We start from the raw sequence: 15,402 nt of genomic DNA, 5'->3' as shown, positions 1-15,402 counted from the left end.
TGTCTATGTTATACTTGGTGGGGATGTCTTCAGGAAGGCATCCCCTGGCCCTAAGTGAAGATTCATTTATCCTCTCAGACAAAATGTCCTTTGAACAACACATACAGTGTCAGTGGGCCTTCAGGTTCTTGCCAGTGGGGTCTGACTTGTGACTTTTTCATCAGTCAAAACAGAAAACCAAGTCTCGAGAGCATAGCATCTTTCCTCTGCAAGCCCCAAATCACCAGTGTCTTCCTATCCTACCTCAGGCTGCCTGACAGAGAAATGCCTACCATCCCCGTGTACCTGCCTAGCACTCTGGAACTGTCTCCATATTTTTTCTGTCTCATCTCTTTTTTAAGTTTCCCTGTAAAGAGTCCAGATGTGGGTAATGTCTCCCTTTGGGCTTCTTGATAGAGTAGATCGATGATTTCATTCAGTTGTTTCAAGGGGCCTAGTAGTGATCTTTCCAGATAGATGGATTCCTCAGCTTATGCTGAAGTTGCATCTCAGTAAGCCAAGTGGGGATTGAAAGTATTGTAAATTGAACATGCATGTGTACTTTTTCTTTTTTATTATGTTTATTTTATTTCTGTATCATATACACATAGGGGTACACACATGCCTAGGAGCATCTGTGCTTATGAAAGTTGGTTTTCTCTTTCCACCGTGTACTCACATCTGAATCCCAAGGCCACCCAGGAATAGGCTCTTCATTCATTCATTCATTCATTCATTCATCCATTCATTCATTCATCCATTCACTCGTTCATTCATGTGCATGTGATGCTAGAGCAGAACCAGAGATGCCTGCTTGTTGGACAAGCATTCGTCCATCTGAGCCACCTCCACAGTCCCTTGCTCGGTTCCTTAGATATCTGAGGATATCTCACTGTTTTCATTTTCATATTAATGATGAATAATGTTTATCATCTTTTCATGAATGTGAATGCATGTGTGTGTACAGGTGTTTGTGGGGACCAGAAGACCACCTCAGATGTCGTTCTGCAGGAGCCAGTTCTCTTTATTTGCATGTAGACTATTTTGTTCCCATACCCTTTGTTGAAAAGACACTCCTCCATGTGGTTTCCCGCTACTCATGCATAAGTCTATCTGCTTTAGATCGTTGGTGTGCTAGTCAGGTAAAGGTTAAGATTTTCATATTTTCTGGATGATTTCTATTGTTTCTGCATCTAATATCTGGTGAAGGTCCTCTTTGCTGTGGTTTTGTCTTAGAGTTAAAATTCCTGGACATCATAATTATGTCAGGCCTTCCTTTGATTAGTTTAGGCATATCTTTTTGGTTGTTTTTTTTTTCAGTACTGAAGATTAAATCTGGTACAGTGGAAAAGCTACGCAAACACTGGCCCATAAATCTCTCTTTATTTTTTATTCTTATATACTTCAAAAATTACATCTTATTTACTTATTATTGTTTTAATTTTTAATTAATATTATATATTATTTATTATGTGTTTTGGTTTGTCTGTGCATCGTGTGCATGCCTGGGGACAGGGAGACCAGGAGAAGGTTTCAGGTGCCCTTGAACAGAAGTTATAGGTAGTTGTGACCCATCTGATAGAAATGCTGGTAACTGAACTCAAGTCCTCTGCAAGATCAGCAGATACTCTTAACCCCTGAGCTACCCCCTACCATCATTGAAAGCCACCATGTGGGTGCTGGGAAATGAACCCAGATTCTCTGGAAGAGCATCCAGCAATCCTAACCCATAGCCATCTCTGTAGCCCCACTTTTTCTTTGAGACGAGGTTTCACTAAGTTGTCCAGGCTTGCCTTCACCTCAATATGTTGGTAGGCAGACCCTGAATTTGAAATCCTCCTGCCTCAGCCTCTGAAGTAGCTGGGGTCCCAGCCCTGTGCCACTGGACCCAGCTACCTGTTCTATTTACAGCTGTGTTATGCCGGAAGTGTATCCTGTGCCATAGTACTGCTTTCCTAATAGCATCACAAATACTGTCCTGTGTTAGCATTCCACCTGGTATCACAGAAGTAGAGGTACCAGTAATTCTTTTAACATTTATGGGTACATGTGTGCCTCAGTGTAAGTAGGAGTACCACATGTGTGCCCTGGCTGCAGAGTCCATAAGAGGGTGTCAGACTCGCTACTTCTAAAGTTACAGGCAGCTGTGAGACCCCTAGTGTGGGTCCTGCAAACCAAATGTGGATCTTCTGTAAGAGCACCAAATGCTCTTAATAGTTAGGCCATCACTCCAGCCCCATCAGTAATTCTTTAGAGTAATAAATCTCACTTGGTTGTTTTGAAAGTGTTGTGGCAGTGGTTCTGAAGCTGTGGGTCATGACCCTTTTGAGGGGTGAACCACTATTTCGCAAGGGTGAAAACACAGATATTTACATCACTATTCATAAAGTAGCAAAATTGCAGATATGAAGAACCAATGAACTTTGTGATTGGGGGTCACCAAAGCATGATGACTGTGCTAAATGCTTTCAAGAGTTGGAAGGGTGAGACTCACTGTGTTAACTGTTGTAGTGATCCTTTCGATGAGATGAGAGTTAAAAACTCCCTGCCTTTATTTATCACCCACAACGAATAGTGTACTATGTGATCAGTTAGTGATTACATTATTATGTGTGGAGATGGGGAGGGGGAATGTTTTCATGGGAGCCAGATATTGACATCAAGTATCTTCCTCAATTAACTCTCTACCTGATTGTTGACATGGGATCTCTCAGGAAACCTAGAGCTCACCAAATTTGGCTAGACAAGCTGGCCAGCAAGCTTCAGGATCTTCCTGTGTCTGCCTTCCCAGTGCTGGGATTGCAGGGCTGTGCCATTACATGCCACCACCACTGCTGCTACTGCTGCCTCCTCCTCCGCCGCCGCCACCATCTCCTCCTCTGCTTCCAACAATAGTTTCCCCTAATTCCATTTCTTCCAGTCCCCCTCACATAAAATTCTCCTGACTCCTAGATCCATTTCTACTTCATTTTCCTTCAAAAAAAAAAAAAAAAAGAGCAAGCCTCCCAGGAATATCGATTGAATACTGCAAAGTAAATTATATTAAGACCAGGCACAACCCCTCATATCAAAGCTGGATGAGGCAACTTAGTAGGAAGTAAAGGCTCTCAAGTGCAGGTGAATGAGTTAGAGGCACCCTCCACTCCTGCTTTTGCAAAAAATCAACAAGCTTCACAACCGTAACGTATATGCAGAGGATCTAGTGCAGACCCATGCAGGCTCTGTGATTGTCCCTTCGGTCTCTATGAGCTTCTATGAGCTCTGCTTAGTTGATTCTGTGGGATGTGTTCTCATGGTGTCCTTGACTCCTCTGGCTTCAACAGGCCTTCCTCTCCTTCTGGGGGTTTCCCCTGACTTCACCAAGTGTTCTGCTGTGGTCTCTACATCTGCTCCTCTCAGTTGCTGGATGGTGTCCGTGATGACAATCAAGCTAGGCACTGATCTATGAATATAGCAGAAAAATCATTAGAAATCATTTCATTGACCTTTTTTGCCAGTCATATTTGGTTCTATCCTTTTTTTTTCTTTCTTTCTTTCTTTCTTTTTTTTTATTAACTTGAGTATTTCTTATTTACATTTCGAGTGTTATTCCCTTTCCCGGTTTACGGGAAAACATCTCCTAACCCCTCCCCCTCCCCTTCTTTATGGGTGTTCCCCTCCCCACCCTCCCCCCATTGCTGCCCTCCCCCCAACAATCTAGTTCACTGAGGGTTCAGTCTTAGCAGGACCCAGGGCTTCCCCTTCCACTGGTGCTCTTACTAGGATATTCATTCCTTCCTATGAGGTCAGAGTCCAGGGTCAGTCCATGTATTGTCTTTAGGTAGTGGCTTAGTCCTTGGAAGCTCTGGTTGCTTGGCATTGTTGTTCATAAGGGGTCTCGAGCCCCTTCGAGCTCTTCCAGGTCTTTCTCTGATTCCTTCAACGGGGGTCCTATTCTCAGTTCAGTGGTTTGCTGCTGGCATTCGCCTCTGTATTTGCTGTATTCTGGCTGTGTCTCTCAGGAGAGATCTACATCCGGCTCCTGTCTGCCTGAACTTCTTTCTTCATCCATCTTGTCTAATTGGGTGACTGTATATGTATGGGCCACATGTGGGGCAGGCTCTGAATGGGTGTTCCTTCTGTGTCTGTTTTAATCTTTGCCTCTCTATTCCCTGCCAAGGGTATTCTTGGGGAACCAATTTCTTAAATGACTAGCAATCTTCAAAGCAAATACTATTAATTGGATTGCAATCTTCATTTGAAGCTGGCAAGAACACTCAATTTAAAAATAAACTGGTGGGTGTATAGCATTGTAGCTTGGGTGATAGAGGTCTTCTGAAGGAGATGCAACCTTTCAGTTGGATAAAGGGTTGCTTTTGATACAGTTAGGATTATAAATATGAACCTGAAACCTTTGACTATCACAATGTAGAGTTAAGGCAATAGAGGGCATAGCTCATATACTCTGGGTTTACTTCTGATCTCAAATAAAGTGGTATTACAGGACAACTAACCAGGGCAGAAGAGATGCAAACAAGAATACCCATATGTGCCTTATGGTTCAGCACTGACCAACTGTTGTTCCAGAGGAGGATCTCTTCTGAGGTCTTTAAGAGCATCATATTAGAAGTCATAATTGTGGGTTGAAAGAGATATGTTTTTGGATCAGAAGTTTTAACTAACACCAAGTTCCCTGGCAGAAGAGGACAGGACCTCTTGTTCTCCAATAACCTAGCCTGACCGGTCCAGCAGGTCCAGTTATTCAGGGTCCCAAAGAGGAACTACCTGAGGGTCAAGGGGGGGAGAGAAGAAGGAGACCAAGCAAAGTTCTGTTGTCAAGGTCTCCTGGTTCTATCCTTGATCTCTGTGCTGACCAGCCTCTAGTTTCTGGCCATCAACACAGTGTCAGATATGGTCCTTTCTCATAGTGTGGGCCTCATGTTGGACCAGTCATTGGTTGGCCACTCCCACAAGTCTGCATCATCATTACCCCAGCACATCTTGCAGACAAGACATAGAGTAGTTTGAAGGTTCTGTGGCTGCACACCCTGCTTCTTACATAAATGTTGAGGACCCAGCTTATGTCCCTACACTTACGCAGCCAACACTTTACCAGCTCTACCGTCTCCCCAGCCCAATGACCCCCTTTTTTTTGTTTTGTGTTTATTAACTCAGCTGCTTGCCTGATTTTCCCACAGATCTCATCAGGTTCTTACTCCTGTTACTCATCTCTCTGAAGACACATCTATCTTCCTTAAGACGCAATGGCATCATTCTTTTCTGATTTTGGCCTTATGTGGTACTTGGAAGAGTTAAACAAGAAAGAATTCGTGAAGTTTAAGGAATTCCTCAAACAGGAGATTTTGCAGTTGAGGCTGAAACAGATTTCTTGGACCAAAGTGAAGAAGGCATCTCGGGAAGACCTTGCCAACTTACTGTTGAAACATTATGAGGAGAAGCAAGCCTGGGACATGACCTTCAAAATCTTCCAGAAGATGAACAGGAAGGATCTCATTGAGAGGGCAGGAAGAGAGATTGCTGGTAAGTTGGTCAAAGCTGCTTTACAGTGAGTGAGGATCATGCCATAATTATGATAACTGTTCTTCATGCCCATCCACCCTACAGCCATTGGGTGTCATGAGATATTCTTCTCCTTGAGGAAGGAGGCAGGTTCATGTAGACACATTAGGTCTAGACTGTATATCAAATGTATGAGGGTGGCATGACCTAACCTAGATGGTTAAACTTCTCACAGGACATTAGTAATATTCCCCTCAAATCTAATCTGGAGCCTTAACTCTAGAGTGGATGGTAGCACTGCGGATTTAGGTCAGCAGCAACAGACCACACCTGCAATAAATCACACTTATAGGATCTAGGAAGATGATTCAGCCTGCAAGGTGCTTGCTATGTGACAATCTGATGTTGGATCTCAGCATCCACATAAAAGCAAGTCATGGTAGCAAGTGGCCAGTCAGTTTGGTAAGTTTTAAGCCACCTTAAAAAAATTTGTTTCAAAAAATAAGATGGAGGGCCTGGAGAGATGACTCAGTGGTTAAGAACACCTGCTCTTTTGGAAGATCTAGGCTCTGTCTCCAAAACCTACCTGGTACTTCACAACAACCTGTAACTCCAGGTTCAGGAAGTCTAATGCCTTCTTCTGTCCTCTTAGGGCACTGCACACACATCTGGTGCACATACAGGTAGGCAGACAAAAGCATCAATGCACATAAAGTTGAAAAAAAAACAAATAAATCTTTTAAAAAGCAGAGAGCAGCTGAAACAGACAGCAGCATCAACCTGCACCCCTCCCCCACTCACCGTCCCACATACGTATCACGCATGTGAAACACCTGTGTAATGCAGTATGGAACAAGATCTCTCAGTCTTCGTTGTGACTGTGGCTGTTTTGACTCTAACAAGCAAAAATTTATATCAAAAGAGCCATGTTTCATGAACACTATGTTCTTAAGAGTCACGCATATCTTTATCCTGGTATAAGATATTATGGGTGCTTTAAGGTTCTATTCATTTCTTTGTCTTTGAAGTTCCATGATAAGCCTGGATGTTGTTTTCTTTTAAAGCCCAACCTTCCTGGGATTCACTAATTATGTTAGATCTGCAGCTATGTGATATTCTTTACTCCTCAGTCTATATTTGTGTAAAGATTGTCTCTGTGCTCTTCTTTCTGTCCCACCTTCTTCTGGGATTCTAGTTGCACGTATCTAAATCTTTAATTCATGATTAAAATACATAAGAACAGTTAGAAACTATATTTTGTATATGTAAGAGTGGCTGCATATATGCATGTGCCCCCGTGTGGACAGTGCCCTTGGTGTCCGGAAGAGGACATCAGATCTCCTGGTACTGGACCTACAGAATGTGGATGCTGTCATGTGGATGCTTAGAACTGAACCCAGGTCCTCTTGGTGCTTTTAACTACTTAACCACTTCGCTCTCTTGAACACCATGTATTTCTTCAGACAATGACTTGTATATATCTCTTTTTCATTTAAAAAAAAAGTCTGTGCTTTAGTCTGGCTTTTGTTTCTAACTGCCCCTAAGCCCTTCATTCCCTGTCCAGTTAATTCTTTATTTTATTATTTTATTTTATTTTTAATTATCCACTTTATATCCCACTCACTACCCCCTCCAAGTTACCCCCTTTCACAATCCTTCCCCTCCCCCATTTCCCCTTTTCCTCTGAGTGGGTGGTTCCCCCCTGGGTGTCCTGCCCACCCTGGCACTTCAAGTCTCTGTGAGGCGAGGTGCTTCCTCTTCCACTGAGGCCAGATAAGGCAGCCCAGCTAGAAGAACATGCCCCACAGACAGGCAAGTGCTTTGGGGATAGCCCCCCACTCCAGTAGTTCAGGGCCCACGTGAAGACCAAGCTGCACATCTACTACATATGTGCAGGGAGGCCTAGGTCATGCTCATGTGTGTTCTTTGGTTGGTGGTTCAGACTCAGAGAGCCCCAAGGGTCCAGGTTAGTTTTGGTCTTTCTGTGGAGTTCCTATCCCGTTCAGGACCCACAATCCTTCCTCCTCTTCTTCTGTAGGAATCCCAAAGTTCCATCCACTCTTTGGCTGTAGGTGTCTGTATCTCTGAGTTAGCTGCTGGGTGGAGCCTCTCCGAGAACAACATCTCCTATCTGCAAATATATCATTAATAGTATTAGGGATTGATGCTTGCCCATGGGATGGGTCTCAAGTTTGGCCAGTTATTGGTTGGCCATTCCCTCCATCTCTGCTCCCTCCCCCATGCCTGCATCACCTGTTGTATTAGTTTGGGTTTTACTGCTGTGATCAGAAACCATGTCCAAAACAACTCTTACAAGGATGACATTTAATTGGGGCTGGCTTGCAGGTTCAGAGGTTCAGTTCATTATCGTCAAGGCAGGAGCATGGCAGGGACCAAGCAGATGTGGGGCTGGAGTAGCTGAGAGTTCCACCTCTTATTCCAAAGGCAGCTAATAGAAGACTCACTTCCAGGCAGCTAAGACAAGGGTATTAAGTCGCATAGCCACCATAACACACCAACAAGGCTACACTTGCTAATTGTGCCACTCCCTGGGCCAAGCATATACAAACCATCACACCTAGAGACAGGATAAATTTGGGGTTGAAAGTTTTGTGGGTGGGTTGGTGTTTCTGTTGCTCCACTGAGGTTCCTGTCTGGATATAGGATGTGGCCTATATCCAGGTTCCATAGCCCCAATGTAGGGAGTCACAGCTAAGGTTACCCCATTGATTCTTGGGCACCTGCCTTGTCCCAGGCCATATCTCATCCTGGAGATGCCCCCCACCTCCTCAACCCTGTCAGTTGCAGATTTCCACTCATTTCCATGGCCATCTGACTCCTGTTCTTCCCCACGCCTCGTCCTGAATCCCCCAGTACTCTCCCCATCTCCCTTCCCTCCAGTTCTCTCCCTCCATCTGCCTCTCAGGACTATTTTATTCCCCCTTCTAAGTGAAATGCAAGCTTCCTCACTTGGGCCTTCCTTCCTGTTCAGCCTCCACAGAACAATGTGGAGTGTAGCCTGTTACCTATATTTTATGGCCAGTATCCTTTGGGAACTGGGTTATCGCACTCAGCATAATATTTTCAAGATCCATCCATGTGCCTGAAAAATTCATGATGTCTTGGTTTTTAACAGCTGAATAGTATTCCATTGCGTAGATGTACCACATTTTTTTTTATCCATTCTTCAGTTGGGGACATCTAGTTTGTTTCTAGTCCTAGTGATTATGAATTCTCTTCCTGTTGCAGAATTAGGGTCAGACCATTCCCAGACAAGAACACAAGAAGGCACTGCACTTAGACATGCTTGAGCCCGAAATGGGGGAAAGGGACAACCTCTCTTCAAGTGCTAGCTTCTGAAGCAACACACGACAGTTTAACAGTATAACATTCCTGACACACAGAGAAATGCGACTCTTGCTTCAGGACCAGTGAAAATCTTCACACATTAACTAGCATTGTTCTGGGCCCAGAGCTTACGAACTCCTAAAACCATGCATCGTAAGTGACTAGGAGTATATCCCACTCTTTCAGAGGTCCTGGCTGTCAGTCTGCCTGGGGTGGTGCCAGGCTGTGAGGAAGAGCCAAGACACCACTCTGGGTGGGGGAAGCTGGAGCTGGTTCAGGAGTCCCCAGGCCACGGGGTTCTCAGACTCTTGGACAGCCAGGCACCACTATGAGTCTCAGAAGAGCAGAGAATGGAGTCAGGGGCCAGCAGGCTGGGGACAGCATCTAGCAGGGGACGGGAGGGTGGAGCTTCTGCTTGTCCTAGGAGACATTGTCCACTTGGTGGAGGCAGGCTTGGTGGCAGTTGTGACCGGGAGCACAGAGAGGCCTCTAACAGGAGAATTAAACTGTGGTTCTTCAGTCAAGTGCCTTCTTATGGCTCCCACAGTGGATCGTGATGAAAATGACAGTCCGTGGCTCTAAACAGTGTATTGGTTGTTCATGGTAGAAAATGGAGGCACAATGTATCATACTAACTTCTGAGGTTAAATATCTCTTGCAGGGAGGATTGTCTGGGAAGGGAAGCTTATTGTCTAAGCCCTCTAAGATACCTCATAAACACGGAGAACTCTGATTTGTGACCATAGGACACATTCTTCTATGTGAGGAGCATGGCACAAGTTCCAGGCCACCAGCCTGACAGGGAGCAAGGAGTCACCTAAGCCTCAGCTGTGTGCCACTGAGTCTCTGGGTCTCAGCCCGCTCTACCTTACCAAACTTCCTGGCATGATTTCACTGTCCAACACCTGAGTTCAACCCTCAGCACCTAGAGGGCTGCTCATGGCCGACTGTAAATCCAGCTCAGGGAGGAGGGAGTGGATTTAACACTTCAAACCTCCATAGGAATCTACTAACACAATTAACACAAACATAATTAAAAATACCTTTTAAGGATACATTCTGAGAATTAAAATATCAAGGTCAGACTATATCTGGGTGAATGTTTAACTTAACTTTTTTTTCTCCATCTTTATTAACTTGGTTATTTCTTATTTACATTTCAATTGTTATTCCCTTTCCCAGTTTTTGGGCCAACATCCTCCTAACCCCTTCCCCTCCCCTTCTATATAGGTGTTCCCCTCCCCATCCTCCCCCCATTACCGCCCTACCCCCAACAATCACGATCACTGGGGGTTCAGTTTTGGCAGGACCCAGGGCTTCCCCTTCCACTGGTGCTCTTACTAGGATATTCATTGCTACCTATGAGGTCAGAGTCCAGGGTCAGTCCATGTATAGTCTTTAGGTAGTGGCTTAGTCCCTGGAAGCTCTGGTTGCTTGGCATTGTTGTACATATGGGGTCTCAAGCCCCTTCAAGATCTTCCAGTTCTTTCTCTGATTCCTTCAACGGGGGTCCTATTCTCAGTTCAGTGGTTTGCTGCTGGCATTCGCCTCTGTATTTGCTGTATTCTGGCTGTGTCTCTCAGGAGAGATCTACATCTGGTTCCTGTCTTAACTTTTGTTATGTTGTGTGTGTGTGTTTTTCCCCTTGTGCTCACTGACTCAGGTCACTCAAAGTTATATCAAGCTCATTTGAAGAAGAAGCTGACCCATGATTATGCCAGAAAGTTTAACATCAAAGCTCAAGATCTCTTTAAGCAGAAATTTACCCAGGATGACTGTGATCGTTTTGAGAACCTTCTTGTATCAAAGGCAACTGGAAAGAAGCCACACATGGTGTTCCTACAAGGAGTGGCGGGAATTGGCAAGTCACTGATGTTGACAAAGTTAATGCTGGCCTGGTCAGAAGGCATCGTGTTTCAGAACAAATTCTCCTACATCTTCTACTTCTGCTGTCAAGATGTGAAGCAGTTAAAGAGAGCAAGTCTGGCAGAACTGATCTCCAGAGAGTGGCCCAATGCCTCGGCTCCCACAGCGGAGATCCTCTCCCAGCCGGAGAAACTCTTGTTTATCATCGACAGCTTGGAAGTGATGGAATGCAATATGTCCGAACGGGAATCGGAGCTGTGTGATAACTGCACGGAGAAGCAGCCCGTGAGTTTACTGCTGAGCAGTTTGCTCAGGAGGAAGATGCTCCCCGAATCCTCTTTCCTCATCTCCGCTACCCCAGAGACTTTTGAGAAAATGGAGGACAGGATTGAGTGCACCAATGTGAAAATAATAACAGGATTCAATGAGAACAATATTAAGATGTATTTCCGCAGCTTGTTCCAAGATAAGAACAGAACCCTGGAGGCCTTCAGTTTAGTGAGAGAAAATGAGCAGCTGTTCAATGTATGTCAGGTCCCTGTGCTCTGCTGGATGGTGGCTACCTGTATTAAAAAGGAGATAGAGAAGGGAAGAGACCCAGTCTTCATCTGCCGACGTACCACCTCTCTGTACACCACTCACATCTTCAATTTGTTCACTCCACAAAATGCCCAGTATCCAAGTAAGAAAAGCCAAGACCAGCTGCAGGGCTTGTGTTCTCTAGCTGCCGAGGGCATGTGGACCGACACATTTGTGTTTAGTGAGGAGGCGCTCAGGAGAAATGGAATCCTGGATTCTGACATCCCCACATTGCTGGACAGACGGATCCTTGAAAGGAGCAAGGAATCTGAAAGTTGTTACATTTTCCTCCACCCATCTCTCCAGGAGGTCTGTGCTGCCGTCTTTTATCTGCTAAAGAGCCACTTGGACCACCCTAGCCAGGACGTAAAGAGTGTAGAGGCACTCTTGTTTACATTTCTGAAGAAAGCCAAAGTACAGTGGATCTTTTTAGGCTGTTTCCTCTTTGGCCTTTTACATGAATCGGAACAAGAAAAGCTAGAGATGTTTTTCGGCCACCAGTTGTCCCAGGAAATAAAGCATCAGCTGTATCAGTGCCTGGAAACCATAAGTGTCAATGAAGAGCTTCAAGAACAGATAGATGGCATGAAGTTGTTTTACTGTCTGTTTGAGATGGAGGATGAAGCCTTCTTAATGCAAGCAATGAACTGTATGGAGCAGATTAACTTTGTGGCTAAGGATTATTCTGATGTTATTGTTGCTGCCTACTGCTTAAAACACTGTTCTACCCTGAAGAAACTATCCTTTTCTACCCAAAATATCCTGAGTGAAGAACAAGAACACAGCTATACGTGAGTCCATTCACTATCTTTCCTTTCTGTCCCCTTTTCAGAATCTGCCCCACAGTTTTTTAAAACCCTTTGCCTAACAGCATGTACCTATAATCCCAGCACTAAAGAGGCAGAGGCTTGGCTTCCATATGCAAGCACATATGTGCAGACACATGCACACATGTACACACATTCGCAAACATATACACACAAAAACATGTATGATGAGCTGCCAAGGTGGCTCAGCAGATTAAAAAGTGCCTGCCCTCTGATGACCTAAGTTCAGTTCCTTACACCGCCAGGCAGAAAAGCTGATTCCTGCAAGTTAGGGCCTCCACACACATGATATAACACACACACACACACACAATATGAAATGTTACACGGCAAATTTGATGATCCTGTTAGAGGTGAGGAAAGTAGGCAGAGGAGTCACATACATTACCCAGGATCCATACTGAGTCAGTAGTGGCATCTGAAGCTTGAGCCAGGACATCCTGGCTCTAAGTTTTGATTCAGGACTTCTGGAACCTTCCCTCATTTTTCATTCTAAAACTACCGAGGTTAACTGTAAGGCATGATTTCTCAAGTTCAATACTGCCAAGCTATCTGGTTGATCTTCCCCTACTGTGGGAGTGAGGAGTGAAGGTGAAAGCCCCAGACAGGTCTGGTCACCAATGTGTAAGGTTTCTCAGACTCCTCTGTCCTTTTCCCGATAGACATTAACTGCATCTCGATGCTCAAGCTATAACACCAGAATCCCACCGACCTTGCCACATGTCTGGCTAAGAACTACAAACATGAAATGACCTTAGCTGTCTACCTTTAATCTGTTCGGGGAATCAGTTTGCCACATTTATGTGCTGGGAATGGCTTGACTTAGCTTTTTGTAAATGAGTAGAATCCAAAAGGGCTGGCTGGTGTTATTATTTGTTTATCTTCGTTTTGTGTGTATGAATGTTTTGCCTACATATGTGCATGTATAACATGTGCATACAGTGCCCATGGTGGCCCTAAGAATGTGTCAGATAACCCCGGTATTGGAGTTAGGATGGTTGTGAACCACCATGTTGGTGCTAGAAACTGAACTTGGTCTCCTGTGAGAACAAAAGTTCTTAACCACTGAGCCATCTCTCTAGTGCCTTGAATTAACTTTTTAACAATGGAATGCATTTCTTTGTCCTCTGTTACAGGGAAAAGCTACTCATCTGTTGGCATCATATGTGCTCTGTGCTTATAAGCAGTAAGGACATCCACGTACTCCAAGTAAAAGACACTAATCTCAATGAGACAGCCTTTTGGGTCTTGTATAATCATCTGAAGTACCCCAGCTGCACCCTTAAAGTACTCGTGTAAGTTAGAGGTCGACTTTGATGTAGTCTTATCACAGAAGTTACAGACTGACCTTCCCACCATCTCTTGGCAAACTGCATAAATGAAGGCTTATGCAGTCTGAAGTAGAATCTCACTAGCTTGGTACCACTGACATGTGTGGCTGATGACCATTCTTTATTGAGGGCTGTCCCATGAATTGTACAATGATAAAAGCATATACAGGACTCTGCTCTCTAGATGCCAGTAGCTTCCTCATGAGACAGCCAACCTTGGCTCCCAACTCTTCTCAGAGTTCCATGTGGAAGAGAAAAATCATCTAGTGAGCTGGGTCACTGGGTTACAAAATTAGTTATGTAGTCATTGCGGGATATAGGATCTTGCCAAAGATGAGAGCTCAGCGGAAACTGATGGACACTTCTCTTTGTTCCGCAGGGTCAATAATGTGACCTTCCTGTGTGATAACCACCTATTCTTTGAGTTGATTCAGAACCAACGTTTGCAGCACCTGAACCTCAGCCTCACGTTCCTCTCCCACAGTGATGTGAAACTGTTGTGTGATGTCTTGAACCAGGCCGAGTGCAACATAGAAAAGCTGATGTAAGTCTGTGTGGTCTCCTAGCTCACTGACTCCACTCAAAGGAGGCATCTTAATTTTGATCCGCTTGCTGTGACAAAAATGCCCTGACCTAAGCAATGATAGAGGGGGAAAAAGTTTACTGGATTCAAAATTTCATCTTATGAGCCATTGCTGTGGAAAGTCAGGGTAGTAAAGGACTGGAAGCATAGTCCCATCTCATGCACAATCGAGAGTGGACTAATGCACGCATGCTAGTGCTCAACTAACTTCCTCCACTCCTATACAGGTCAGGATCCTGCTTCCTGAGGAATGGTGCCACCCACACTGGACAGGTCTTACCACCTCAGTTAACTTCATCAAGAAACTGAAATCACTCTTAAACATGGACACAGGTTATCCCTATCTAGAGAAGTCATCACCGAGACTCTCTTTCTAGGTGATTCTAGATTGTGTCAAGGTAACATTAAAACCATCACAGGACTACAGTTTTTAATTTGTACACTTGTATCCTGTTTTCTATTACCCATATGATATGCAAACTTCCTCACTTTAAGGACTGATCACATCCAATGAGATGGATCAGTTGGTCAAGTAAGGCACTTGCTACCAACCCTACAACTTGTGCTCTGTCCCAGGACCCACATGGAGAAAGGAAAGAACCAACTTCCACAAGTTGTCCTCTTTCGTTCCACACTCTCCACATGCCCCTTTTGCATGCTGTAGCATATGTGCTCAGGCATGCACACACATGCAAATCAGTAAATGGTTGCAATTTGTAATTATTTAAAACACTGCACTATTAGGAGCTGTTGTTGCTCTTCCAGAGGACCAGAGTTCAATCTTTGGCACCCATATGTTGGTTCGCAACCATCCATAACTCTAGTTCCACAGGATCTTTAATTCCTTCTGACATCTGCAGGCACCAGGTATGCATGTGGTACACAGACACACGCAGGCCAAACACTCATAGATGAAATTAAAAAATGAGTAAGTCTAACTTTTTAAAAAGTCGAACTGATTATGGAATGTGAAAGTTAATTTCTAGATAGTTGTATCCACTTTGGAAATCACGGCTTCTGTTCGGATTTCACAGTTTCTGACATAACTTAGAACTCATAACTCCTGCTACTAAGCATATGTTCTATGGTTACACGACCCCATTTGCTTCCTGAACCATCTGTGGCCTGTGTCCATATCTGAAAAGCTGAAATTCTGACTGACAGTAAGCTGTGTGAAAATCCTGTAGCTATTGATCATACCTAGATGGTTCTCAGACATCGTTGGTGCCATGAATTTGATTCAATTGGATACCATGTGCTTCACATACGAAGTTCAAAGATGGACAGGACTGTGGTATTAGAGGCAAGGAGAGTGATTCCTGGTTTGTAGCTAGTGACAGAAAAGGGGGCTGGGAATGAATATAGATGCACTTTTGTCTGATTTTTCTGC

General features: G+C 44.4%; 1 protein-coding gene across 4 annotated transcripts in view; it reads left to right on the top strand.

The window, feature by feature from the left end:
• The window catches only part of Nlrp4 (NLR family, pyrin domain containing 4), a 44,497-nt gene that overhangs the window by 12,115 nt on the left and 16,980 nt on the right, over positions 1-15,402 (top strand). For 3 of the 4 annotated variants that reach the window (XM_006228201.5, XM_006228200.5, NM_001172164.2), the window contains 4 exons: positions 5,157-5,499; positions 10,490-12,062; positions 13,235-13,393; positions 13,809-13,973. In XM_006228201.5, coding sequence (XP_006228263.1) covers positions 5,223-5,499; positions 10,490-12,062; positions 13,235-13,393; positions 13,809-13,973 — 2,174 coding nt within the window. In that variant the 5' untranslated portion in view covers positions 5,157-5,222. Of the gene's footprint in view, positions 1-5,155; positions 5,500-10,489; positions 12,063-13,234; positions 13,394-13,808; positions 13,974-15,402 lie in introns of those variants that run through there. The other variant, XM_039086996.1, reaches the window with a different exon arrangement.

Source organism: Rattus norvegicus, chromosome 1 (genome assembly GCF_036323735.1).
Source record: "Rattus norvegicus strain BN/NHsdMcwi chromosome 1, GRCr8, whole genome shotgun sequence".
In the NCBI taxonomy this organism is placed as follows: domain Eukaryota; kingdom Metazoa; phylum Chordata; class Mammalia; order Rodentia; family Muridae; genus Rattus; species Rattus norvegicus.
This window is presented reverse-complemented; position numbering and strand designations above follow the sequence as displayed.